This window comes from Falco punctatus, assembly GCF_963210335.1.
Source record: "Falco punctatus genome assembly, chromosome: 2".
Lineage (NCBI taxonomy): Eukaryota > Metazoa > Chordata > Aves > Falconiformes > Falconidae > Falco > Falco punctatus.
This window is the reverse complement of record NC_137581.1, coordinates 58,664,710-58,692,184: the sequence shown is the minus strand read 5'-3', so window position 1 is coordinate 58,692,184 and position 27,475 is coordinate 58,664,710. Positions and strand designations below refer to the sequence as shown.

The following is a 27,475-nucleotide window of genomic DNA, read 5'->3' as shown; positions in this document are numbered from 1 at the left end:
GCAAATCTCTGTGTTAAAGATTTTTCTAAACTATGGCCTATAAGCCATCAGATATAAAATGAGGTTATTAAAAGCGCCAGATACAAAAGAGGTTACAAAATTATTTGAGAATATGCTAGGCATTATGTGATATTTTGTTAAATGAAAAAAAAATTACTTTTGGGTGTTTTCTTATTTATTTAATCAATACTATAGTAAAATATGGGGTTGGTCGTCACCTAAACTGGAAATTTTGTATTTCATTCTGACTTTTTTTTTTTTTAAAGAGAAAATCTTTACAGCACAGATTTTTTTTACAGTTTCCCGTAGACATGGGGAAAAAAAAATCTTTGTCAAAAAATTGTTTGTGGTAATGAAAAGATCTGTGATTCTGTGATTTGCCTATGTTGTTTGAGAAAAGAAGTGGAATACACAACACAGGAAAGACTGGGCATCATATAATTGCTTGTGTCACTGAATACAGGTTTTCCCTGAAATCAGCAGAAAAGCTGTATTGGGATATAATAATGTTTGCAATATGCAAAGTTAAGTTTATAAATTCAAGGTTTCCCATAAAATTTTTGTCTACTTCATCTACATGTGATGGGTTGCTCTTTGAATACTGCATTATTAAAAAAAAAAAAAAAAGTTTATGGAAACACCTCAATTTTAGGTTTTTTAAAGGCTGAAATACAGGAAAAGCTTAAAAGGGACAAATATACAGTACATAAAAATAAAAACCTGTCTCAAGTGGATTAATGTTGAAAAAGTCAAGTATGCAGAATTAAGGAAATTTTAGACATGAGGTTGAATGTCAAGCCGTAACTCCTTTTCCTTTCAGTAGCATCAAGTATATATATATTTAGCTGTTTAAAAATTAGAAAACTAATTTAAATGACTTTTTAGGTACCTGGGATAGGCATCTTCAGAAAGTAATCAATCACTTTTGTCGTCTCCAAACCAGACTTGTAACTTTAAATGGCTCCCATGGTTGTGTATGAGGACTACAGTTACATTGTAAAACACTTTTCCCCTAAAAGTGCCGCCTGATTTATTCTGATGAATAATGCTCATGCAAAGAACAACGTATTTTTTCCATTGTTGCTTGACACGTGGACTTACACCTTACTTTTGGCATACTACTGACTCCTGCTCTGAAAACACTTATTTTCTCTTCTTGTCTGTTATACTGATTGTTATATCTTGTGAACACTTAAACATATCCAATCCTTTTCTAGTTTTTGAAGAATGCAGTGCAGAAGCTCTGGGTGGAGTTAGGCTGTACCCTCTTCACATGGGTTAGGGCTGACCTTCACAGAGCTGGCTGCAGAATTTATAAGAAATAACACCATGAGTTGGGAAAACAAATACAGAGAAAGAAATAACAGTTCTGGTGCCAAAAGAGGACAATTTAGAGGCAGACATTGGTCCAAAAAGTAGTTAGAAAGGAGGTGACATACCACTTCAGTATCCAGGAGAGTTTAATAGCTGAGATGTAGTAGAGCACAAAAGCATGAAAATTGCCTAGGCAAATTTTACTTTTGTCTTTGAGGTTCAGTTTCTCAGCTTTATAATGAGGATTTAACATTCCTCTCGGAAGTTTAATCTGTCTGTATGTCTGAGGTGGTTCTGTTCCAGGCAATGGAGAGTGGCCAAAGTTGGCTGTAGTTGGCCTTAAATAACTTCAGTCTTCAATGATCCACAGCTGTAAATACTTAGTATTTCTGCAAACCAGATCCCAGGCTCCCAAGTCAAGATTAGAAAATGAAAAGCATCCAATTAGTGGCCACCTGTGAGAATTTTAATTTTAGGTGATTTGCCTCATATTATGCAGTATTCTATGGCAAGTGGCAAGGTTAAAATCTTATTATTGAGGTCAAGACTTCATCTATTTCAGAAATTTTAGAAACCACTCTTTTAAAGTCTACTGCCTTCTGAATTATTATTATAAGGGAGGGAAGTGTCTTTTGAAAACGGCGTCTTAAAATCTCGCTATTCTTTTTTTATTTGAAAGGACGTGTCGGCCTCATCAGACACTCATTGCCTCTTTGACTGCTGCAAGTTCTTTTATCTTTCCATCCTTCTTTACACCCACACTGCCTGACCTCCTGTCTCTCCACCTCCTCAGTAATTTTCTAATGTTAACTCTGACAAACAGAAATACTGAAGTGAGCTAACTGCAGTCTGAGTTTTTCGTTCTGTCTGTGAAACCAGCAAAATCTGCCTTCCAAAGGCTGAAAAGTGTGTTTTTTCTGTTGTTTGATGATAAATCTTTTTTCCTCTCATTCTTATAACCTTCTTTATTTTGCCAGACTTTTTATCCCTGCGGGGAGCACTGTTGTCTTCCTAGACAATTTTCTCACTCAGTATTCTCTTGTGATTATTACTGATCTTTTTACCCCTATGCTGTCACAGCTTTTCCCTGATGATTTGTACAACTAGTATAAATTTACTGCCAATAAGTGGTTTATTACATAGATTTCCTTAGTATGGATCTTCTTCAGTTGTTTGAAAGACACGCAGTATGGTTGGAATGTAATATATATATATTCCAATTATCTAGTTAAGCCCATACATTATAAGCAGTTTGACAGGGTGTTTTGTTATAGCTGAGGTTAATTTCAAAGAATTGGACAAATATGGTGAAAGCAGGTTGTGTTCCCCAATCTATTGTAATTTACTCCTCTAGTATACAAAAAGGTACTTCCACAATGACAGGAGAGAAATTATTTCCAAACCATTGTTCTGACTGTTGGAATCCTCACACACTAGCTGCTGAGGGTTTTCTTTATTTTTGTTACACAACGTGTTTGACTACACAAAAATACACGATTAGATTATATTTATTCCACGACAGTAAATTCTCCTTTTATAATTCTCAGTCTGCACTGGAGCTAAGGGAAGGGAAACCTCACCAAAAGAAAGAATGCTAATATGGCTAACTGCCATAAAATGGAATACTTACCTATTTCTTCTTCCAAAGTAATTCTTTAAGGGCCTTTTCTTAATGCTTGCAGTAAGGTATAGACTGGGTATTTCTGTAGACCTGTCTGCCCTGTCACCATGGCAGTCAATTTTAAATCCTTCTTTGCCAGTTTTCTTTTTTAAAGTAGGAACTGCCCAGGAAAATAGATAAGAAAAATAATTACCAAGTAATAGAGAGATCTAATGGGTTCTTGGCCATCTTTCCATCTGTCCATTGATAGGACCCAAAAATGTCAGAAAACAGCTTCAAAGACTCTGGAGCTGAAAGTTCACTGCAATATCTAATAGAGGAAATAAATATGATTAAAAAGAACAAAAGGGATTCGAGATACTGTCTTACATCAGCAATGGGAAAATAAGAATGAGTAACTGGATTTCTAAGAAAGGGAAGAAATCAAAGATCATGACTGAAAAATCAATGTAACAGGACTTCTCTAACAGAGCATATTAATTTATTGGTACTAGTTGAACAGCCAGCACTTCTTTAATATGCCCTTGGGTTTTATTCACAATCTCTCTTAATGATGCTGTGTCTCTAGTATAAACTCCTCAAGGAGAGGAGAAATGGAAGAAATACTACTTTTCCAGGTCAGATGTTGTTTAGACCCCAACCAAAATCAAGAAAAAGACAGCATCAGTCTAAAAGGGAAGTGATTCAGTCCACATGGGATCCTGTCAAAAGAGTGGGAGAGAGTGCTGAGGTGATGGCCAGTATTGGTACTGAAGGGAAGTGATATACAGGCAGGAGTAGGGCTCTCCTCACTTTCAGAGGGCATGTGATTTCTGAGCAAAAATCCTAATTTTGTCTGCAATTGCTGTATAGACAGTTATCCAAAGCTGTTAGGCTCTTGATCATTTCACACAGGCTTTCCAGTGTTTTTGCTTGTCTAGCTCCATTTTGAGCGAGAAGGTGACCTTTTAGTGAAGGTCTAGGATAAAGTGATGGGAACTCAATAGCCTCACTGCATGGTGGCTCAGTAATGACACATGCTTACCTGTATTAAGATTTGGAACCGTTCAGGTTTACACAATGCTTTGTCCCAGTGGAGACATCAAAGTTTATTGAACTTCTGCTCAGCCTGCCAACCTTTATAGGCTTTCTTTCATTTGGCTAATAAGTCCTTTTGAGTAAGTTGGAGTGGATTTTATGGATTCTTGTGAAATTGGCTGACTATAAATACAAGAATTTGTATTTATACAGTAAACATTGAATAACTTAACTACCACATCTCCTTTTTGCTGTAGGGAAAGTTTTATATTTATCCACAAGATTTTTACCTTATAATCGGTGTACAGAATTGAGGCCTGGTGAGTACTGAACTTTCCACAGGAGACCTGCAGGAGGCCAGGATGCCAAAAGTCAGGACATCCTCCAGTATATTATAAAATTAAAGGAAAGGCCAGATATCATTAGACAAACAGAATTCTACCAGTGATCTCCACTGAATCTACCAGATGGATGATTGGGTGCTGTTTACTTTATTGAACAGAAGGGAAGCTGGGAAGTTCTGTTCTTTGTATTGCAAGAAGCCAGACAACCAATGGAGAAGGCTGTGGATGCCCTGACATTTACAGGTTAGACAGCAGTTATCACTGAGCATCTCCCTTAGCCTGGACATGCTGCGAGGGTCACTTCTAGATATGCAAGCAGTTACAGGAAATAGTAAGAAGTTCTAAAAGAGGCTTCAGCTCTGTTTCGGTGAGTGATCTGTCTGGTATGTTATTTTGAAAACCAGGTGACTTTTCATTTTTGTACTGCTTTCTGGAAGCTGAATGTGACATCTCCATTTGATTCCTGTCCCAGTCCTTTGGATTACTGCAATTCAAAAAGGTCTAGGAAATGCTGGAATATTCATCCTGAGGTGCTTGTGAGCAGACTGAAGCTATCACCTCAGCTATTTCATTATTTCTGAGAGCTTGTGGAGGGTGGGTGAGGAGCTGGGAGGCAGGAAAACAGCAGTTTAAAAAGGAGGAAGGGATGAGACAGGGCAAGAAAAGCCAGGGAGTTACAGCTGGAATACTGGTAAGCTTAACTTCAATCTCTGAAAGAATTCTACAGTGAATAAACAAACAAAAATTTGTAAGCCGCTGGAAGATAACAAAGAAGTAAGTAGGAGCTAATACGGATTTGTCAAGAATAAACCATGTCAAACCAATATAATTATCTATGACAGGGTAACAGCCATGTGAATTGGAGAGAAGAGTGGATGGTATCTTTATTTTTGGAAGGCTTTGTAACAGCCTTGCAGGGCTTTTTTGTAAGGTGGCAGGAGAAAGGTGGTTAAGGTGGAAATAATCATTGAATAGTTGCAAAACTGCCTGGAAAACATAGTCAGTGAGTTGATATTAATGGCTCATTGCCAGAATGTGCTATTGGAGTTTTCATTAACATTCTGGATGGTGGCAGATAGAATATACTTACTGCACTGAGGATGACATGAGGTTGAGAGGGACTGCAGACATTTTGGAAGGCAATATTAGGATGAAAATTACCTTGAGAAATTGAAGACAGGCTCTGAAAAAATTGGATGAAAGTCAGCAGGGAAATATACCGCACTTAGTAAAAATGAACTGTATAAATACAACATTGTGAATGACTGTTTAGGAGATAGTTCATAAAATTATTTGGGAGCATAATGGATGAAAAGAGATCAACAGAATTATGCTCTTGTTAAAATGTATGAATTGTAGTATCAGACAACATAGAGGCATTATACACCTCCTACCTGGCAGGTTAATGAGAAAGGCTCTTCAGCTGGTATTTGAAGAAAAAGCTTTGGTTACAGACTATCAGTGGCTCATTTAGTTTTCTCTCTTGGGCTAGATGTAGCCTATAGGCTTGAAGGCTAGACCAGTTTGGGCTCTTACATTTGGGTTTCTTAGAGCCCCAGGAATATTTCAAATCTTTTATCGACAAAATCATTTGATCTTACCTGGAGGTCTAAAGCTGCGTATTTTAATAGTATTATTCTCTTTAATACGCTGTCAGTGAAGCCCTTTCACCAGATAAAATAGCGATCAAGTTGCTTTCTCTTAGGTACAATGATGCAACAGCCAGTTCCACCAAATGGAACTGGCCAGTCGAACGGCCAGTCATCAGATGCTAAATAGTTTCCATTCGGAGCTAGCTGGATGATGTTGAAATGTTTTTCTTAGGTGTTCAGTGATAGCAGCCCCTTTCTTTTGCTATGCTAAGAGCTGCATCTCCTGCCACTTCAGGTGTTAGATTAGTGACTGGCCTGTATCAATGCATTTGGTGATGGTATCTTGTGTATGGTCTCTGCAACATAAGCTTTAGGAAGGAATTTGTTTTGCATATAGTTCAGATTTGGATTCAGGGCAGTATTTTTATGATACTGAGGATTACCCTGTCTGGTGCCTAAACAGAAAGTTTGTTCAGATAAAACTGTGTGGTGTGGCGGTCCCATAGGGAGAGCCTTGAAAACCTCCCCTGCTCACTGATAGCTAACTCTGCTGGTGTGGGTGATGGGTCCAAAAGTGCTTGTGAGCTATGATGGAAGTGATTCCCAGCTGAACTTCAGGCTTATGATTTTCAATTCCTACAGTCCAGTTTAGTGACTTTGTGTTTTTCCTATAGTTGGTAGACAACTACTTAGAAGGAATTTTTCTATATTTATTCCAGGTAAGTCTGATACGCAAACAATTTTTTTAAGTGATCCTGAACATACTTTAAAATCAAAATGGATGCAGTTTTCATATATTTTTTTCATATTTTTTTTTCATATATTTTTTTTCATATATTTAATTTCATGTCCTTGCAATTTAAAAGAGAACTGAGGCATTTTTCAGTTTCTTTTAAATTCTCTAAGGAAATACTTTATTGGATTGTAATAGGTACTATAGGTGTGAGATCACTTAATGTGTAAATAAGTCTAATGTGATACACCTCGGTGAAATGCAGATTTGGGCAAGCTAGCTAGATTTGTTTTTAACTCTTACCGTTTATTTCCCATGTATTAGCACTTACAGTGACAGCCTTCTCCATTGTGCAAATGCCATTAATTCATGTTGGTTTGATTCCTGTGAAACAAGTCTTGAATTATCATACATATGCAATTGCTATTTGAATTCAGCTCCTTCATGACTGATTGTAGCAGTCACAAAACTGGACTGTCATAGAGTTGTTATGCCATGTAGTATTTGACAAAATCTCAAACTAGTACTGATCATGTGCACTACTTTAAGAACAAATCGATACTGGAACTTCTGAAAATTTTCTTCTTGGAGCTTTGCTTTCTAGTGCCTCGATGTACATTCCAGCACTGTCCATAGGAAAGATTTCTTCTTTTACTCATTTTTCTGTAGTTAACTTCTGTGGCTTTGTTACTCTGCAGGGTAATGACAGAGTGATTTGATTTTAATTTCCTCTAATGCCAGTAACTAGTGATCAAACCCACAGATTGTCAAAACTTTTAAGTAGCTGCAAGCATCCTGTTTTCATTTGGACATTGACAGCATTGGCTTTGTGCGACATAAGCGATCAGCCATGAGTACAGAGTCATCTGGTTTTGATGTTAGCATCTGTGTTCCCAACCTAAATTCCTTGAATTCCCTCTATGGCTAGCAGAGAGAGAAAGGTGCTTCTGGAGTGGCTGAACCCGCCAAACTCCAGACCTCTGGAGATGTATTTCTCTTTGCTTTCATTGCCTAAAATGAGGTGGATAGGTCAGGACACCAGAGCTGCAGCCTTTTATTGTGCAGCACCTTCAAGTGATTCAGCTAAGAGATGCTGGGTCTTTGAATTTTTGCATCCCCAAGTGTGAAATAAGGTTGGTGATTTAATTGAACCTCTTCAAAATTCCTGTGCAGGGAGTAGGAATAGATGGTAGGTCAAAGGCACATTTTGTAGACCATAACTTAGGTCATGTATGGAATGAAGAAGAGCTACAATCAAAATCAAATCAAACTTGATGTAGTATTACTGCCTTATGTAATAGGCAGTCTGATTTAATCATGCCTTATTACTAAGTATCAGTGGGAGGAGAGAGAGACTAAGACCAGTACTTGATTTATTTGTTGAGTAAACATGTAAATAATTTTCTTCTTGAAAACCTGACCAAAAACCTAAGAATCTCCAAGTTCTGCTCACAAAGGCTCAATGTTAGACACTAGAGGACTGTGAAAACGGTCAAAACCCCCAATACTAAAACCTGAAACTGAACATATAAATAATGACTAAAAGATCTGAACTGAATAGTAAGATACAAAAACCTATGTTCCTTGATGCAAGTATATTGAAAGACAATATATTAGCAGTAGTAATTTTTTACAGTATCTATATATTGAATTTAAAGTCAGAAGAAAAAATTGGATCATCTAGTCAGACTTCGTATTGTTTCCCCTCTATGAAACCTTATAGCTTGCATTTGACTCCAGATTAGTTGGCAGAAGACCAATTCATAAGCAAGGGAACTTTTTGTTTATACCAAAAATTAATTTCAGTGGTAAAAAATAATGTTCCTAATTCATTATCTTAATTTGTCTGGCTTCAACTGTTAGCTTTCTATTCTTGTTATACTTTTTAATGCTACATTACACAGAACCTTAATTCTTGGTATTTTCTCTGTGTGAATCCACTTACAGCAATTGAGGCACCTTTCTTTTTAATAAACTAACATTATTTAGCTCTTTAAGTCTCTTACTGCAAAGCATGTTCTCCAGTGTTCTCATTTTCATGTTTTTGTATGATTTCCTCAATTTTTCAAATACTTAAAAAAGTACAAGCAAAAGCCCTATATGTAATATTAATCATAATTTGCATGAGTGTCATACAGAGAGGGACATTAATTTATTATTGTTCTGCTTGTACAGTCTGGGAAAGCACTGGCTCTTTCTTCCCAGTTATTGGGACAAATATGGGAGGATGCCCTATTCTATCCTCGCATTTCAAACTGTCACGTAACTTCTGTATGCAATAATACAGTATTTCCATTATCCCTTTTATTCCATAGGCCATAGGGTTTGCTTTCAGTGATCCTACCTCTATAACTGCATTTGGCTGTATTAAAGCACATTTTGTTTTATTGGATCCAGGCAACCAAATGATCCTGATAACTTGTCAGACTGCCCTGTCCTCACTATTACTTACGATTCTATCCTTACTCTTGATTTTATACCTGTTTCTCCCTCATTGATTACAGTAGATCATGATAATGGTTTCCCTGGCAAGTATTTTACTGACATGTCAGTTAATCAGTTTTCAGCCCATTTAGCATGTGCTTTATTGATGTTATGTATTGCCAAATTTTTAATCAGTCATGTGTTATTGAATGAATTGCTTTACAAAGTTTAAACTAGGCAGTTTTATTGGACAAATCTCTAACCTTACTAAAATCATGTTGGTATGATGAGAATTATTTTCGCTAAATCCGTACTCCCTGCCTTTAACGACATTCATGCTTTCACTCTTTAGCAATCAGATTTTGTATCGGCTCACTCTTTCTTTTGTCTTGGTTGATGTCAGGCAAACCAGTTGTGCTGATTGTTCTTTAAAAATTAATGGCACATTAGCATTCTTCTGGAACTTCTCTCCTATTTCAAGATTTATTAAAAATCAATAGAAGAGATGAGAGATGCCCTCAGTTATTTTGGCCTGTTGATTTGAATATAATTATCCCTAGCAGATGCTATTTGATATTCTCTTCAGTTACTAATTCTTGGGTAGTGAAATCTGTGTTTGCCAAGTTAAAATGTAAAATATGGGATGTTGCCAAACATTAAGCTTTGTTTGTTGTGTTCCTAAAGTCATGAGTCCTTTAAGCATGCCCTATCTTATTTTTTAACGTGATAAAAATAACAAATAGATATTAGAGACAATCTGTTACTGGAAAGGTTTGAAAGCTTTATAGTTATAATTACAGATGTAATTATGAGAAACATTAAATATGGATGAAGTTTTCACACTGACAGTTTGAAAGATAAAACAGATTTTTTTTCTAGATTAAAACCAGGGAACTGATTCTGTAAGTATGGTACATAATGACTTTAGACCTAAGTTTGTCTAAAAGTAAAACATTACATTTAAAAATGACCCTGGGGAATGCCAAGATCATAAAATATCAAAGGAAGAATTATTCCTAGACATATTTATAATTCTTAAGCCACAGACATACTCTCTGAAATTTGACTATCACCAGTGATTTTGGATGATACTGTTACTAGATTATCTGCAACCTGTAATGACTCTGGCAGCAGCATTGTCCTAAGTTGCAATCTTATTCTGTACAAATTAAAAGACAGATCAATGGAAATAATACCTGGACTTGCACAAAGCATGTGACATTGTGCCGCATGACACCTTGACTCTAAATTGGAGAGACATGGGTTTCATGGATGGACCACCCAGTGGATATGGAATCAGCTGGATGGTCACACTCAAAAGAGTTGTGGTCAATGGCTCGTTATCCAAGTGGAGACCAGTGACGAACGGCATTCCTCAGGGTCAGTATTGGGAACAGTACTGTTTAACATCTTTGTCGGTGACATGGACAGTGGGATTGAGTGCACACTCAGCAAGTTTGCTGACGACACCAAGCTCTGTGGTACAGTCAATACCCTGGAGGGAAGGGACACCATCCAGAGGGGCCTTGACAGGCTTGAGAGGTGGGCCCATGCAAACCTCATGAAGTTCAACAAGGCCAAGTGCAAGGCCCTGAACATGGGTTGGGGCAATCCCAAGCACAAACACAGGCTGGACAGAGAATGGATTGAGAGCAGCCTTGAGGAGAAAGCCCTGGGTGTGCTGGTTGAGGAGAAGCTCAGGATGGCCCAGCAATGTGCACTTGCAGCCCAGAAAGCCAAGCGTGCCCTGGGCTGCATCAGAAGCAGTGTGGCCAGCAGGTCCAGGAAGGTGATTCTCCCCCTCTGCTCCTGTGAGACCCCACCTGGAGCACTGCGTTTAGCTCTGGGGCCCCCAACAGAAGAGTGACGTGGACCTGTTGGAGCGAGTCCAGAGGAGGCCCATGAAGATGATCAGAGGGCTGGAGCACGTCTCCTATGAAGACAGGCTGAGAGAGCTGGGGTTGTTCAGCCTGGAGAAGAGAAGGCTCCAGAGAGACCTTATAGCACCTTCCAGTACCTAAAGGGGCCTACCAAAAAGCTGGGGAGGGACTTTTCAGAAGGACATGTAGTGGTAGGACAAGGGGTAATGGCTTTAAACTGAAAGAGGTTGGGTTTAGATTAGATACTAGAAAGAAATTCTTTACTGTGAGGGTGGTGAGGCACTGGAACAGTTTGCCCAGAGAAGCTGTGGATGCCCCATCCTTGGAAGTGTTCAAGGCCAGGTGGGATGGGGCTTTGAGCACCCTGGTCTAGTGGAAAGTGTCCCTGCCCATGGCGGGGTGTTGGAACTATGTGATATATAAGGTCCCTTCCAACCCCAAACCATCCTATGAATCTATTATGATTCTAACTCAGTTACAGTATGACTCTTTTTCACCAAAGTTAACAGATATATATGTGTCTGACCTCAGTGGCAGGCAAGTTAGATGACAGTCTGTACACTTAGAAAAAAATATACCCAATAATAATGATAAACTGCTACTGCAAGTTTTAGAAATACCAGTATTACTGATTTATATATTAATATCTCCCTTGTTAAGATGAGGTCATAATGTGGTAATAATTATGAAAATAATCAATAAAAAAATCATGATAGAAAAAAAATCCTTATAATTATTATAACACAATATTATTATTCTAACAACTGTGCAGGAGCAGCTGTTGTTATTGTTAGGTCTTTCTGTAAAAAAAGCAGTAGTATAAGGAAGTAGTCTAGGAACCGGCTGTTAATAGGAGTTGTGTTCAGAGCTTCCCACTGGAGAAAACAGACTTGATTGGATTGGCACAGTAAGAATTAAGATACAGATTTGGGAATAAAAGACTTTTAAAAGGACAAATGAAAGAAGATTTGCCCAGGTGCTTAGACTGCTTTCATGATTACCAAGTGACAAATAAATGTTAACCCTTTTTCTGCCTTTTACTTTTTACGAGGAGTGAGATAAAAAGCAAGCACTTTTCCATCTAGGCTTCCTATCTTTTAAATTTCAAGAGTCTCTGAAGTCTTGGAATATGAAAAGAATGTTTTTAACTACCTAATGATATTGGCAGCTGTATAGTTGTTCACATAAGCTATCTGAACTTTTAAGAGGACACATTCTAAACAGAAAAGTTATTTAAAACTTCCCTTCTGCACAATGTTACCAGTATAATGTCCTCACAGGAACATCTCAGATTTCCTGATTTTTATTGGTATATTACTCATGTGTATGTCAGGCATCTCTTTTTTTTTTTTTTCCTTTCTTTTTTTTTCCTTTTAATTTCTGTACATTTTCTTCAGGGAAAGTCTCTGGATTGGAAAATGAGGCTCTGTGCTCTAAAACTGTACAGTGGTATAAGGGGAAAGCAAACTAAGGCTGATGACTTACTGACCATGGGAACTGTCATTTTTTTAACTTGAAGGGCCTAATGCGGTTATCCATGTGTAGGCATTTAGTGCTACTTAAAACAACTAATGTACCCAAGACACTCAGGCATGACACAGGGCTCTCAGGTGTGGCACAGGACCTACAGAGACCTCTGACCTCCTAGATCAGCATCTAAATGTTAAGAGGGTTAGCATCAGGCATCCCAAATGGCACTAGCAATCTGTGTGAGGAGAATCAAATTGAATTACAAGTCTTGGGTATTTGCATGGACTCAATTGCAGGAGGGAGCTTTAAATCTAGAGTGTGAAGTGTTTGTGACTAAATAGAGCTTATTCTGCATTTGATATGAAAATCTGTTCTTTTTTATGTTTAAGTGTATTAGTAAGAAATTAGCAAGAAAGTAGTTAGTATTTGCTACTCTAGAAATTGGTGTTTGCTATACAAGATGTGTTACCTGAGAGGTTCCATTATCATTTATCTGCCAGTCTCTACGTATTGTGTACTTACATTTTGGAACTTCAAAGAAAGCTCCAAAAACATTGTTAAAATCAGGATGCTCATAACACAGCTGACCTTGTTTTCCCACTGTGAATTCAGCTTGTAAATTGCATTTCATTTCATAAAGTACAGTTATAATATAGAATTGAAAGCTTAAAAAAATGTTCATGGGCTATAGTCATTGTCTGGAATGGTGCAGTAAAAGTGTTTCAGAGAAGCAGATCAGCCTGGTTTTCAGAATAAAGTCAAATTAATTAGTTATCATTCACCTACAATGTAAGAAAGGAGCATTAATAATACTCATGAGGTAACTTGTCTAAAGTCCATGTAGAACCACAGTATTGACTTCATCAGAAGATGTTTACTGAGTAATCCTGACCAAGAATCAATTTAATTTGAGCTTCAGGAACTTCTCTGCAGCATGGAGCTCTGTGCTGTCCCCTCAATTTATTTTAGATTAATTGCTAAATTCTAACTCGGTGGCTGCTTTTGGCTGTGTTCTGGCAATATGGCAAATCAGAAGCATCTTTTAGAAAAATGTATAGGTATGGATTGCATGCTCAGAGTTGGACATCTAAATTCATCTAGCAGAAGAGGAAACTAGAAAAACTTGGTATCTTAAAGAGAAATCTATCTCTTACCAATCATCTGATGCAAGCCTATTTCTATATTAGTACTTTCTATAAAACGGTGTCCATTTTGCATTTAGGTTCTATCACTTCCTGAATTCATTACCTGACATTAAATCACAGTGACTGAGAGTAACCTTTAAGCTCTTCAGAACTACATAATCTTTCTCTGTTCTCAAAGGCTTTTGTCATCCTTCAGCATACACTTTGTGTGATTTCGATGAAGCAGGATTCACACAGTCCCCCTGGTCACTGATGAAAATGGATAGCACAGAACCCAGTGCCAGTTTCTTTGAGATCCCGGTTAATGCTCCCTGTTTGGAGGCTGTACAGTGGCTACTTGCTTCATGATCCACCAGCCATATTTTATGTGTGCTGTGGTATTTTTACCAATTCAGTAGTTCTTTAGTCAGGAGCTCTGCAGTGCCTGGTTTTAGTGCGGAGACAGACGTAGGATTCCTTTCAACTAATACAGGAACTCCTTCAGCTCCAGCTAATTAATTTTTAGTTACTGATTTCTTTACCTAATTGACAATTTGGAATATTTTTTTAATACCTTATAAATAGATATCCTTCTTATTTTTTCTGTAATCTTCTGGATCTGGAAACTACATGAATAGATTGGTAATTTTGAATAGCTTTCTGGTGATATCTTAGAAAATTAATAGAATATCAGAATTAAAAAAAAACACATTTTTTCTCAGTTTCTATTTTCAGCAGAGAAAGTCAAGCTAATAGAAAAGAGGAAGATAGGAGCTACCTTGGGTAATTTGTCTATTAAGTTGTCAAAACCTCTCATAGAATAATGGTACTAATAAAGAGATGATGCTCAAGGAGGGATTGTGCTCACATGAGCACATAGTGGTTGAAAGACCAGTTTTGCTACAGATACCGTGGAAAACAGGCATGTGTACTGCCAAGGCACATAAATTCAGGTTCTTCCTATGGTGTACATTTATGTATGTATGTAGTCAGAAAGTTAAAAACGTGTCAGAGTAACACTACTGCAACAATCTTAGTCTTTTGCAACAGTCTTACTGTTGAAGGATTCTTACCAAGCAATGTGGAGTCAATTATCTCTTTCTGCATCCATTGCATTCCTGTGCAGAACTAATTTCTCAGCTCACCTGTTGGGTTGATGCTGTACTCCATACACATTGAATCTCTGCATAGTAATACTCAGTTGGTCTATTGGGATGAATTATTTCTTTGGTCGTGTTGAAAGAATTTGTAATTTTATCAAGGCATCCCATTCAGCAAGATATTTAAGCACATCTAATCAAACTTTTGAGATGCTTAAAACTAGTTATGTGCTGAATCAGTATCTCAGTGCTTAGTTGATGTTGAATATGGCCTATGAAAGAATAAAAATATTTAAAACCTCTTATATTGAAAACATCTGATAATATTCTAGCCACTTCTAGACTAGATACCTACTGTTGTTTAGTCCATGTAGACTAGTCTATGCTTATTTATTGTCCTGAGGCAGAACACAAATTGCCTAGTTACATTAGTCCAGAAAAGGCCTCTATCTCTATTGGTACAGTTACTGTAAGCACAGATTCTTCCTTTTTAGCCTCAATTATACTTAGTACATGGAGGCAGCTTTAATTCTTCAGGAGTATGTTTGATGTGATATAAAAATGACCTACGTTTAAATGAAGCACTTATTCTAAGTGCTTTGCATTGTAGCGATTGAGCCAGCAATACTTTTAATAATATAACGTCACACAGCTAGTCTCTTAGATCTGAGGGTTTTTATAATGCAAACCATAATGCAAAATTCATTAGCTACCAGTAGCCGGGGTTCTGAATCTGCTTGAGCCAATGAATTAATTTTCATTTCTGCAAATATTCATAAAATGTTGTCTTATGATAATCCTATATATTAGAATGGCATTTAGATGGCAGTATCATAAATCTAATGTACTTAAAGCATACAACCAGGTATGAATTAGGATACTCTAGTATAAAAGAATTAAGGTGCCCAGATTAATTTTTAAATCTTTGAGTGACATGTGCTGAGCATGCTGACAAGAAGTGAAATGAGTACAGGTATGCTTGTCTATCTGTCTGTCTTTCTAGTTATGCCTGTAGCTAAATTTCAGGATGTTCTCTAAAACTTCAGCTGGAACTGTACATGTCTGTGTGTGCATCCATGGAGAAATGTATGGCTCTTGGTTATCATGAAGAAATCACTACAGGATGGGTGCAACTACAGTTATTTCTCTGCATTTATAATTGCCTAGGAAAAATTTTGTAGGAAGCATTAGTTTCACACTGACAGATTTAGACTAATCTATTGCTATCGCATGGAGTGCATAAAAGCAAGAAAAATAATTAAAGCTTCTGTTCACCCAATTTAGTTGTCAAAATGCATCTGTGAGTTAGATTAAAAGAAGAGGACTTTCAGATGAAAAATAAGATATCTATGAACGATACTAAAGGGCAGACTGAAATGTTTTACCTTTTCTGTAGACAAGCAAGGTTAATTAAATTGATGAATTTTAAGGCACTGGTCTGAAGCCTCAGGATAATAGGGTGAATATACAAGATCATCTTTGTAACTTTCAGAAATTCATTTTAGGTGTTTCTATATCAAAAGTCTGTGCTGTGACAAAATCAGCCTGAGCATGAATGGAAAATGCTATTGACTGATTTTTTCTCAGACCAGAACTCACCGTGATTAGCTTTTCAAGTCAGATTTGAAATTGCCCTAGGACTGAACCAAAAATCAGGATTTTCATTTGCTGGTTGAGAGAGTACAAGCAAGGAAAAAAATGGATGTTGCTTGTGCCTGTTCAGCGCAGTTGGAGCTATGCCATATTACATTTCTTCTCTTTGGTTTACCCAGCTGACACTGATAGCACAAGTAGCGTGACATTCTGCACTGTAATGCTGTGCTGTGTTGCTTTGTAGACCCAAACAGAGACCTGCTCAGGATGGAGGGGGCAGTTTGCTAAGTTTGCTTCTTAAAGTACATCTGGGGAAATGAGGTGACCAGTGTCTGGTTTTGGCAAAGGACTATGTATTGTGATTATTAACTGGGTGCTGTAAATGCTTGCGGGGAGTCAACTGCCTGAGCTCCTTACCCAATTCGGGGAATACATGGATACCCATCTTTATGGATACGTGTCACAGACACAGATTTAACAGGATAGGGAGCTACAGACTTGCCCTCCCTCTCCTTTTAGCTGCTATGTTTCTTAGTGCTGGACCTACCTATATTCCCATAGCAGTGCACCATGAGAGAGCCTCTAGCAGCTCAGTCCCAGGTGCCAGAGGAGCTGCGAAGACTAGTGATACTCAGCCTCTGTCAACAGTAAAAAACAGCCAACAGGCCAACACACTGTGTTGCAGAGCTGCCCCTTGCTTTATGACTTTTCTGTTTTCCCCAACATAAATCAGTTTGAACCAGTTCAAGCCAGTTCAGATTTTTTCACCTGTTCTACCAAATCATTACTGGACTGACCTAAATGTGAATTAAATCTGTTTCTGTCCTAAATACTAATTGCACTAAACATGTAATGATTTAACTTCTTGTCTGAGACTGTGACTATCCATCTGTGGTGGAAACCCGGCCTGACCAAGGTGCAAGAAGCTGAAAACATACTCAGGTGGCTGACAAGTCATCCACAGTGACCCTTTTAAAGAGTGTCAAAGCTAGCTCAGGTAATGTCTGTGGAAGTCAAAGTCACAGTATTGACTGCAATTGAACACACTCCTAGGATTTGCAAAGAAGCCTGAAGCAGGAAGTGTCCAAATTGCATTCAAGAGCAGTTGGAGTTGCTGAATGTTAACTCCTCTGTGTCTTGGAGTGTCTCCATTTTTGATGGGGTCTCTAGGCATTAGTATGAAACTTCTGCTGTTAGTATATGTACTGTCATTATATAAGGCTGAAGTCTCAGGAGACTGTTAGCTTGCCATTTACTGTAAGTGCCTAATTAATAAAAATAACATATATCAAAGAACATCAGATAGCAAAAATGAGAGCTGATGTACTTTTTACTTTAGTCCTCTCTCTTTCAAGTATTTAGTTTTGCTGTGGCCTGAGTTTATGTAACGTCTTAATTTTGTATTTTTCACAGAAACGTAACCTGGAATAATTTAGCTATCCCAGACACCCACTGTTCCAGAGAGCTGGAAGAAGGTTATCAGTGCCCACCTGGATTTAAATGCATGGACCTTGAAGATCTGGGACTAAGCAGGCAAGAGCTGGGCTACAGTGGCTTTAATGAGATAGGTCTGTCTTACTGGTAAAATCCATTTCAGTATCCATTTAAAACTGTTTATGAAATGAATAGAACAGATAGCTCATGTCTGTACTGACAAGATATCAAGTGCAATCAATATTCTGCTCAAGTAGACCACATGCCAGAAAGAGAAGCTGTGCAATTCACTTTTAAATGATGAAGTTATTATCTATTTTTACATTGCCTGGGATCCCAGGATTTAAATACCTTTAAAACAATGTCTTTATTTAGGAAGAGTTAACTGTTGATTGCCACCAATATGCAAATACAGTGACTAGTTTCTGTGGTTTATTTATGATTCATTCTAAAGTATAAAACTCATCCTATTTGTCTAATTTTAGTAGTAATTCCCATGCAAAAAACCCCACCCAGAATTACTTTGATAATCATGTTGGTACTAAAGAGAAAGGGGAAGAGAAAATGAGATCATGTGTATGTGTGGCAATCTTAATCCAAACTGTGTAAATCAGAACATCACCCAAAAAACCAATTGGGAGTCAGGCAGATTTTGCAATGCAGGTACAGTTTGTGTTCTGTGAAAAACACTGCAGAGTCACCAGGAGAACACATTCTCCGCTAGCTGCAATGTGTTGTGGAATCCCCATGGGGAAACAAGTGTAGAACAGTAATTCAGGAAAGGTGGGAAGAGCATGGACAACTGTGGCAAGGTTCATATACAAATGTAAAATAATGCAATTACCCTGTCAGAAAATTGTGGTTATCTCACATTTATTTAACAAACAAAGATCCAATGGGAGCCTGCAGCTGTAAATTTTCATTTCAGCACAGGTAGGGAAGTCCCTTCAAATGATAAAGCATGCCTGCAGGCTATGTTCTTTCTGATGCATCTCTCTGACAGGCTTTTTTTTTTTTTTCCTTCATTTTTCCTGACTTGAGCTCCAGACTATTATCCTGGCTGCAGCTGAACTTGAAGGTGATAAAAAGGTTTAATGACTAAATGATTGCAATCCAAAAAGATTTTTTTTTTTGAAAGTTGAAAGCCTTTGCAGCTGAAATCACATCAGTAGATTCTCAGGTTCCTGAATATACACAGCGAGACAGTTACAAGAAATAGTCTCAGGGTCCTGTTACAACAGGTACTCCTTGATACCAAGTACTTTCTGAATAAAAACTGTCATTTGTGTCCTTCCTTTTTTCCTCATGAGAAAGGGAGAAAAAAACTGATTTCAGCCAAGCTCCATTTTGTTCCCTCTGGGATTCAGAGGCATACCAGTTGTAGCAGTACTGCTAGCTGAATAGCAGTACTGATAGCACCTACCTTTTATATAGATTTTCTATTCAGTACATCTCAAAGGATAAACCCTGTCTGATCTCTCAGACAACCTTTAGATTTTTAAGTTACTAGCATACTGCCATACCATTGACTGAGATCACGCTAGAAGCTAGAAACATCCACACACAAGTTTTCTAGTTGGAGATGGTTTGGCAGGGAGCGTGGGATAGGCGTATCACCAGAAGAATTATGCCTCAGATTGAAATCACCTTCTTATCCTGACACACAAAATTATTTGTGGCATTGAAGGCTGTTATTCTAGCTACCTTCCAGGTTCCCTGGGAGAAGTAGTTGCAATGCCTTAGGCAAGCTGAAGTGGGTAGATGACTTAAATAGGGTTCAGAGTGCTTAATGAATGAGGCCACTGTGTTTTTAATGGTGGGTGCAAGCTGGCAAAGACAGGTGAAATAGTTTGTTTAGGGCTGCCTGCAAAGCTGGTTGAAAAAACAGGGATCAAACTCCAGTGTCTTGAGTTGCAGTCCTGTATTTCATCAATGTTATTCTGAATGCTGTGTTTTAAAGATCAAAGACTGCTAATAGGCTTGTTGCTGATACATTGCTTTTGTCTAGAAATAGGTATATAACACCTCTTGGTACAGCAGCCAGAAGTTAGGTTTAATATCAATTGAAAGCTGATTACTAATTTTTAAAATACTGGGTAAGACATAGCAGCTTCGCCACAAAATGTTGAATAAGCTTCCTCAAATTAGGAATGTTATAAACAGGGTTGTAACCAGCAAGTTTATCGATATTTTGTAAATCTCCATATTGTGATGCATCTTTGTATGAGGCTAAAAGGTATGTAATGCAGTAGCTCTTTTCTGTGTAATTATGCTATTTTATTATATACATTCATTGATATTTTACTTGCAGATATTATGTAGCCTGCCCTGCTTGCTCCTGAAATCATTACAAAAATCACAAGAGTATAGCAGTTCAGCAGTTATTGTATAATTAGATTCACTTAATTTGTGGTATATAAGTAAAAGCTATGCATATGTGAATTTGATAATTTCTGTTATTTTGCTTTTCTTTAAAGAAAAAGGGAGAGTTTTTACAACTTTATTACTGGCTGAAGCCCAAGCTGTCCTAATCAAATAAAAGTTGATGATTTTTTTATACTGTGAGGACTATGCTGACTAGGTAGCTTCATATTTGGAAAATCCCTTAATTTTGCCCATACCCTGCTTACACTTTTATAAATGGCTTTGGCTTTAAAGGGATGAAAATTGGAAAGACGATAGTGTAAATTTTCCTGCTTGACAATAAATTTATTTCTCAGGTTTTCTATTTTTAGTTTTGAGGTGTTCTGTTTACCTGTTTTATGTATGCTTTTGTGCAAGTATGTATGTATTGTTTAAGGAAGAACATAGTTATAAACTACTGATAAATATGGCTTGAAGTCATCTTGTCAAGATAATCTAGGCCATCCCCTTCCAGTGTGAAACACTTTACAGTCCTTCCAGGCAATCTGTTGCACTGCTTCATTGTCTGTACTCTTAGGAAGACTTTCCTGAAGTATAATGTGAATCTTTGTTTTTGACAATTTAAGATCATATTTTATCACCTTATTCACTACTGGCACAAAACTTTAAAAAGCTTTTCTGCATCTTTCAAGACTATCATGCCTTCTGTACCCTCTGTGGCCCTGCTGGGGCCAAATATTTCAGTGTTTTGCTATAGGACTTAGACTTTATACCTTAAATAATTCTTATTGTTCTTCTCTAGACCTTCTCCAGCTGATTCACCTCTATACTGAAGTGCAGTACTGGCAGAATAACACAGTAGAACCATTACTTTATGTGTTTTTAAGCTCTATTACACTTTCTACATCCCAGTGAGATGTTTTCCATTTTCAGAACAGCATGTTGTGGGTGATTCATGTGTTTTTCTGATTTCTTACAGCCCCTGTGTCCTTTTGTAAGATCTGCCATCACTGTTTCCCATCCTTTGTTTACTTGATATTTATTTTTAAATACAGACTCCTACATTTGTCTCTGTTGAATAGCATACTTTTTTTTTTTTTTAAGACTTTCTTCAATTTGCAAAGATCTTCTGGAATTTTAATTCTTTCCTCCTGAATAATTTCAGTGCCTCTTAGCTTACTTTTATCTGAAATTTGATGAGTGTAACTTACTTTTTATAACCTGATCAAGAGTGGAAAAGTAAATAGAATCAGACCAAGATCAGACTCTGTTGGAACCTAGAGGTCTTCCTTTCTGATGATGTTTCATTAATAGCCGCTGTCCTGTTTTGTCTGGGATAGTTAATTTTCATCTTAGTAGCTGGTAAAATGCTGTGTTTTGGATATAGTACGAGAGTAATGTTGATAACACACTGAGTTCTTGCTAAGTAATATTTATACTAAGTCAAGGACATTTTAGCTTCACAGGCCCTGCCTGCAAGAAGACTGGAGGGTCACAAGAAACTGGGAGGGGACACAGCCAGGACAGCTGACCTGAATTAGCCAAAGGGATTTTCCATACCATAGAACATTGTGCTGAGTGTATAAACTGGGCGGAGTCAGCTGAGGGCTGTTTATCGCTGCTCAGGGACTGGCTAGGCACCAGTCAGCGGGTGGTGAGCAGTTGTGTTGTGCATCACTTTTTTTTTTTTTCTTTTTGGGTTTTATTCCTCTCTCCCTCTCATTACAATTGTTGTTATTCTTATAATAATGTTTTATTTTATTTCAATTATTAAAGTGTTATTTCAACCCATGCATTTTACCTGGTTCCCAGTTATCCTCCCTATCCCACTGGGTGAGTTGGCTGGGTGTGAGCGAGCAGCTGCATGGTATTTAGTTTCTGGCTGGGGTTAAACCACAACAGCTGCTCACAAGCTCGTAACAAATGGGTTTGCACCCATCATAGAGTAGTTTCACCTAGCCTTGCTTCTGTATGTTGTCATAGTGAGACAATGTTAAAAGCCTTTCAAAATCAAGTGCTTCTCCTCTCTTTACAAAACCTGCTCCCATTATGCATTTGTACAGCAGTGATACAATAAGGTTTGTGCCATAGGTTCTCCAGTGCCTGCACCCTTTCAATATGTTAATAATACTTACACCTGATGTTTATGAAGATAATTTTTTTAATATAGGCCACATCAGCATGTATCTACGGCTAACATCTCTGTTCTTCAGTGTATATATTTCGAGATTGGTTGTAGAATGAATTTAACACCAGTTGGGTTTGCCAGCTTGCCTAGTGTAATCTCTTAATGAGAGTTCAGTTACTGAAAGCTGAGGCAGTTCCGTCTGGCTATACCTCTAGGAAAGTTATGAGCACCAGTCACAGAGGTGTATCTTAGTACTGCTTGTGAAACTGGAGAATTAATGAAACACTGAGTGGACAACCAATTAGCTAAGGGCTTAGTACCTCAAATCCCTTTTCTCTGTGAAGTTCTGAAATGGGAGGAGGGAGTTGTAGAAAAAGAATAATCAGCCCCCGTAGGTGAGGTCACTTCAGATGTTTCAGGTTCCAGCTGATGGGAGGCTACAAGAAGTTACTGATTGCTTCTAGGAAGTTGCTTGTGAACTGGGAAAAAACCTGAGTGTTCTTTCCAACAGTTTGACACAGAACTTGACTTCTTAAGTAGGTGTTGTTCTTATACAGTGGGAGCCTTCATATTAAATGAAGTCTTTTATCCATCAGGATGCCTGAAAGATTTTTCAAATACTACCTGTGGGGCTGAGTGGGAGTAAGAGAAAGGATATGAATGAAAGGCTTGGCTGGCTCTGTGGATGTGGGTGGCAAAGCTCCCTACTATTGACTATACCTGTATGCTGCTGCCAAGATCTTCTCTTTCTCAGACTTCCTAGCTGATTTTGATTCAAGCTTCTGTAGAAAGGTTGATATTTCCTTCATATTAGAACAGCCTTCAGCCTTGTCACCTACTGAGACCATCAGGTACCTTCACAGCTGGCCTATTTTTTCTTAGTGATTTTATTCTCTTCTTTTCTGTGTTTTTCCTAGCTGTGTTTAATTCCATAGGGTGTAGCTGATAGTATGATGGTATCACGAAGCATGCAAAAAAAGTTGAGCTAAATATTGAGAAAAATGGCCTGTTTTGTGAATAAATCGCAGTAACTGGACAACTCATTAGGCATGGGATTGTAGTACTTGCATCTGATATATCTAAAAAGCATAACTATAATTGTTGAATTAAATAAAAGCATGTAAGACTTGGCAGCTGGAGAACTATGACAAGTATCTCCTCTGCCTTCCTTGTTACTGTTTCTTTTGAGTGTGCATCTAAAGGTCAGTATTGACCTTTAGTCAACATTTAACATGGCAGTAATTCCTGTCAGGGCCACACTAAGGGCGTTAGACACTAATGTGTTAGAACCCCCACTGTTGCTGAATCCTGGGCGGTTTTCCTCCTTACCTGTACTTTGCACACAGTACAGATCCCTTTGCATTCAGATTTTTGTAACATCTGGCTAGTAATCATTCCACATGCCTCATGGGTGCAATCATCTCTAATCATCTACAGATGTACACTTGCAGCTACATTACTGATTTTACTCTCCACGTAATCCTAGAGAATGTTTTTTCATGATTTACAGTGCTACATAGTGCTTCAAATAGTCTCAAGAAAAGAAAGTCGTGAATGAAAGATACTGAAAAGTTAAAAAAAATATTCCACAAAGTAAGCAAGAGTTTTATGCCACGAAAGATCATTCTGAAAGAAGGAGACTTTATTCTATGCTGTATCACCAACCCATCTGTCAATTGCTAGAACCAGTGCTCATTAAATGATACTAATTACATCTCATACCTGTGGAGAGTATTTAACAAAGACTACCATATTAATGTCCATTTTATATATAGGAGATAAACTCACACATGTTGCATCTTGGAGACAAATAATGACATTTCAATGGTAAGGGGTGCTTCAAAGCACATATACAAAAATGACATCTGTATTAAACCTTGCTTGCTTTACAGTAGAAGCAAATATTGTTCAATAGCACGACCCAGCAAAATCAGCTCATTTCATGGGCTGTAAAACAGCAACAGAGCTTTAGGTCTCAGATACTTCCCACTTTTATTATAAAGACTTTTCCCTTATAATATGTGACCCAGAATTTTAATATTCTTGGTGTGCCTATAGTTGAGAGCCTTTTTCAAAATTGGTGATTAGAACAAAAGTTTTTATATGTCACTGTGAAAAATGTCTGTCGTGATTGAATTAAAAGTGAACCTAATTTAATGTTTGTGAAAGGAAACATCATCGTGGGGCCTAAGTCAACTTCCTTCATTCACTTACAGGTATGGCTTTAATAAAAGACTTGTACAGGGATCAAAATAGCTCATTTGTTTACCCGTAAGTTGAAATGTTATCTACCAAACACTGGAGTTACATTGGTTCTCTTAGGAATTATTTTATGATAGTGTTGTGATTTAACCCCAGCTGGCAGCCCAGCACCACACAGCTGCTCGCTCACTCCCCCTCACCCAGAGGGATGGGGAGGAGGATCAGAAAGGAATGTAAAACTCAAGGGTTGAGATAAGAAAAATTTAATAGGTAAAGCAAAAGCCACGTGCACAAGCAAAGCAAAGCGAGGAATTCATCCACCACTTCCCACGGGCAGGCAGGTGTTCAGCCATCCCCAGGAAAGCCGGGCTCCATCATGTGTAACGGTTACTGGGGAAGACAAACACCATAATGCCAAATGTCCCCCCCTTCCTTCTTCTTCCCCCAGTTTATATACTCAGCATGATGTCATATGGTATGGAATACCCCTTTGGCTAGTTTGGGTCAGCTGTCCTGGCTGCGTCCCCTCCCAATGTCCCATGCCCCTCCAGCCCTCTCGCTGGCAGGGCCCAGGAAACTGAACAGTCCTTGACTTGGTATAAACATCACCCAGCAACAACTAAAACCATCAGTGTCCTGGCAGCATTGTTCTCACATCAGAGCAAAAATGCAGCACTGTACTAGGTGCTAAGAAGAAAGTTAACTCCATCCCAGCTGAAACCAGGACAGATAGGGAAAATACTTTTGAGTGTGCAACCAGTTTGAATAGTGAAGGTGCTGCTCTTAGACTGCAGGAAGATTGAGGTGGCATATAGATGCCTTGTTCAAAAGAGAAGGAAGGAATTAAGGTTAAGAGAATATGCTGTGAATTGGATTTTGTGCCTTTCTACCACAACCTGTTAAGTACATTTTGCATGAGAGATTTTGCCTACGGGTGGGGTACCTGTCTGTAGGATTAGAATTCATGGTGCCTAAGTAGTGTGTTGAGTGATGCAGTGTGATGGACACATGAAAGCCAAACAAGTGGAAAGCAAGGAAGTATGCTCACACCAGTCTGGAATAAAAACTGAAAGTCAGCCTAAATCAGATCCCCAGTTAGGTACTCCTAGAAACAGCAAGCATTTAGAGCTACAGGTCCATTTGTTTATGTGGATACATATATAATTAATTTGGCTGCAGGAGACTGATACAGGTTCTTAAAGAGAACATTTTTATATAGTAGTGCAGTGGTCAAAGTGAGAGACTTGCATTCTGGAAGGATGCCCTACTCACCCCCATGCAGGGGCTGGGGCAGAGCAGACTCCCTTCCACCTCCCTCCCTTGGGGTCAGCAGCAGCAGGATGAACTCCTGGCTCTAGAGGAGAGCAAGCAATACAAGACTAGTGCCTAGAGGGAGTATTATAAAGACCTGCACTTTGTCATTCTTCATTAAGTTATTTCCAGTTTTTCTCCATGGACTGCATAAAACAAAAATGTATAAAACCACCTTTAACATTTAGGAGGCTGAATGTTGACAAGACATACCAACATAAAAGAAAACACTTGAAAATCCAACTTGCCATTCCTGCTGCCACTGGGTGAAGAAAAGAACCTGTCACTGGTGGCAGAGGCTGACCTTTTAATTTCTCTGTTGCTCCACGCCCACATGACACAGCCAGCTTGTCTCTTGCTGGCAGTATTAGCAGTCACTTGGTCTTTCCAGGTCCCTGGCATGGGCAAGGCAGGCAGATGGTTTGTGACTGATTAGTTGACCTAGGCAACTGCCTACTTTGCCAGCTCTGAGACTTCAAGGTCTGCGAGGAACAGTGAATTATGAGTTGTTGAACAGAATAAGAATGATATTTGTAGGTGTTTTGTTCAAAGTAGGAGATATAACTGATAGTGAAAAGATTTGCAAAGGTGTTTTCAGCCTCCTAATGTGACTCCTTCCTCCCCCCCTGCCCTTTCAGAGTCATCTCCACCTGAATGAAGCCAGTGTTGTTTTGCACAGACATAGATGGCCAGAAATGCAGATCAGCATCCCCACCACAGCCTGAATCCTTTAGCTCCGAGTCATTTGCTATCTGGGATAATAGAAAGCAATGAGGGGATATAGTTGTTAAGTCAGAGCCCCCATTTAATTGTATCTGTTAAAGGCTGAGAGATGAGCTCTTATGAAAGAAGCATTGGTTCAGTAATGATTTCATCAAAAATTGTGGTCAGACTGTTTTATTCTACAGATTATATGTATGCTTCATATATGTGTTGTGTCTTAATGCTCCATTTATTCTAGTAAGTACATCGTAGTATTAAATAATTTGATAAATAGGTCTTATCTTATTCCACTTGTACAGCTCTTTGGTTCAGGCACTTGCATGTAAAGTGGCTAATAAGGAAGCCTTCATCCGTGACCACAGCCTGTGGCGTTATCATGTGGTAACGTGACAAGTGATAACGATGTTAATGTGTGAAAGTGTCAGAACGTAATTAGGGAAGCCATTCAGACTGTCTAGTGATAAAACTCGTATTTTCTACATGTGAGCCAAAATGACTTGAAGCATGCCCCATTAGTCCACTGATTGAGAAACCAGTGAAAATCATTATTTCAAAAATGGTGGTTTAGTTTTTCTCACTGGAATTCCTTCCTAGGCCTTCCAGGCAGAGAGCAATAGGGCCTTGATCCCTGCTGAGGCACTGTCAGGGGCAAAACAGTCTCCATTCAGGGAATTTAATTTACTTGTTTTACTGCCAATTAACATAAACATGTAATTGCTCATTCGGGTATTAAGAAGCAAGGAAGACAAACAGTTAAAGAGACACAGGTAAAATACCTTTCCTCCTTCACCTGTCTCAGCTTCAGTCCACACATCTCTCCTCCCCATGTCTTAGTCCCTACTCCGCTTTTGTAGCATGTGAGGCAGGGAGTGGTGTGGGAAGCTGGGGTCAGTGCATAGTGGTTTCTCTTCTTTTGCTGCACCTTGTTTCTTACTCTGCTGCTGCTGCTTCTTCCTTCTTAATCATCTCCTCTGCTCCATCATGGGCTTAGCCGTGGCCTGCAGTCACTTCATGGGTGTCCCTGCTACGGCATGCCCCCTGCTACCAGTAGTCTACCAGTTGTGCCCACTGCACATAATAAATAAATGCCCACATAAATAA

At 38.4% G+C, this 27,475-nt stretch overlaps 1 protein-coding gene across 4 annotated transcripts in view; it reads left to right on the top strand.

The window, feature by feature from the left end:
* Nucleotides 1-27,475, top strand: part of NALCN (sodium leak channel, non-selective) — a 250,055-nt gene that overhangs the window by 37,317 nt on the left and 185,263 nt on the right. For 3 of the 4 annotated variants that reach the window (XM_080375646.1, XM_080375645.1, XM_080375647.1), the window contains exon 7: nucleotides 17,626-17,780. In XM_080375646.1, coding sequence (XP_080231772.1) covers nucleotides 17,626-17,780 — 155 coding nt within the window. Of the gene's footprint in view, nucleotides 1-17,625; nucleotides 17,781-27,475 lie in introns of those variants that run through there. The other variant, XM_080375648.1, reaches the window with a different exon arrangement.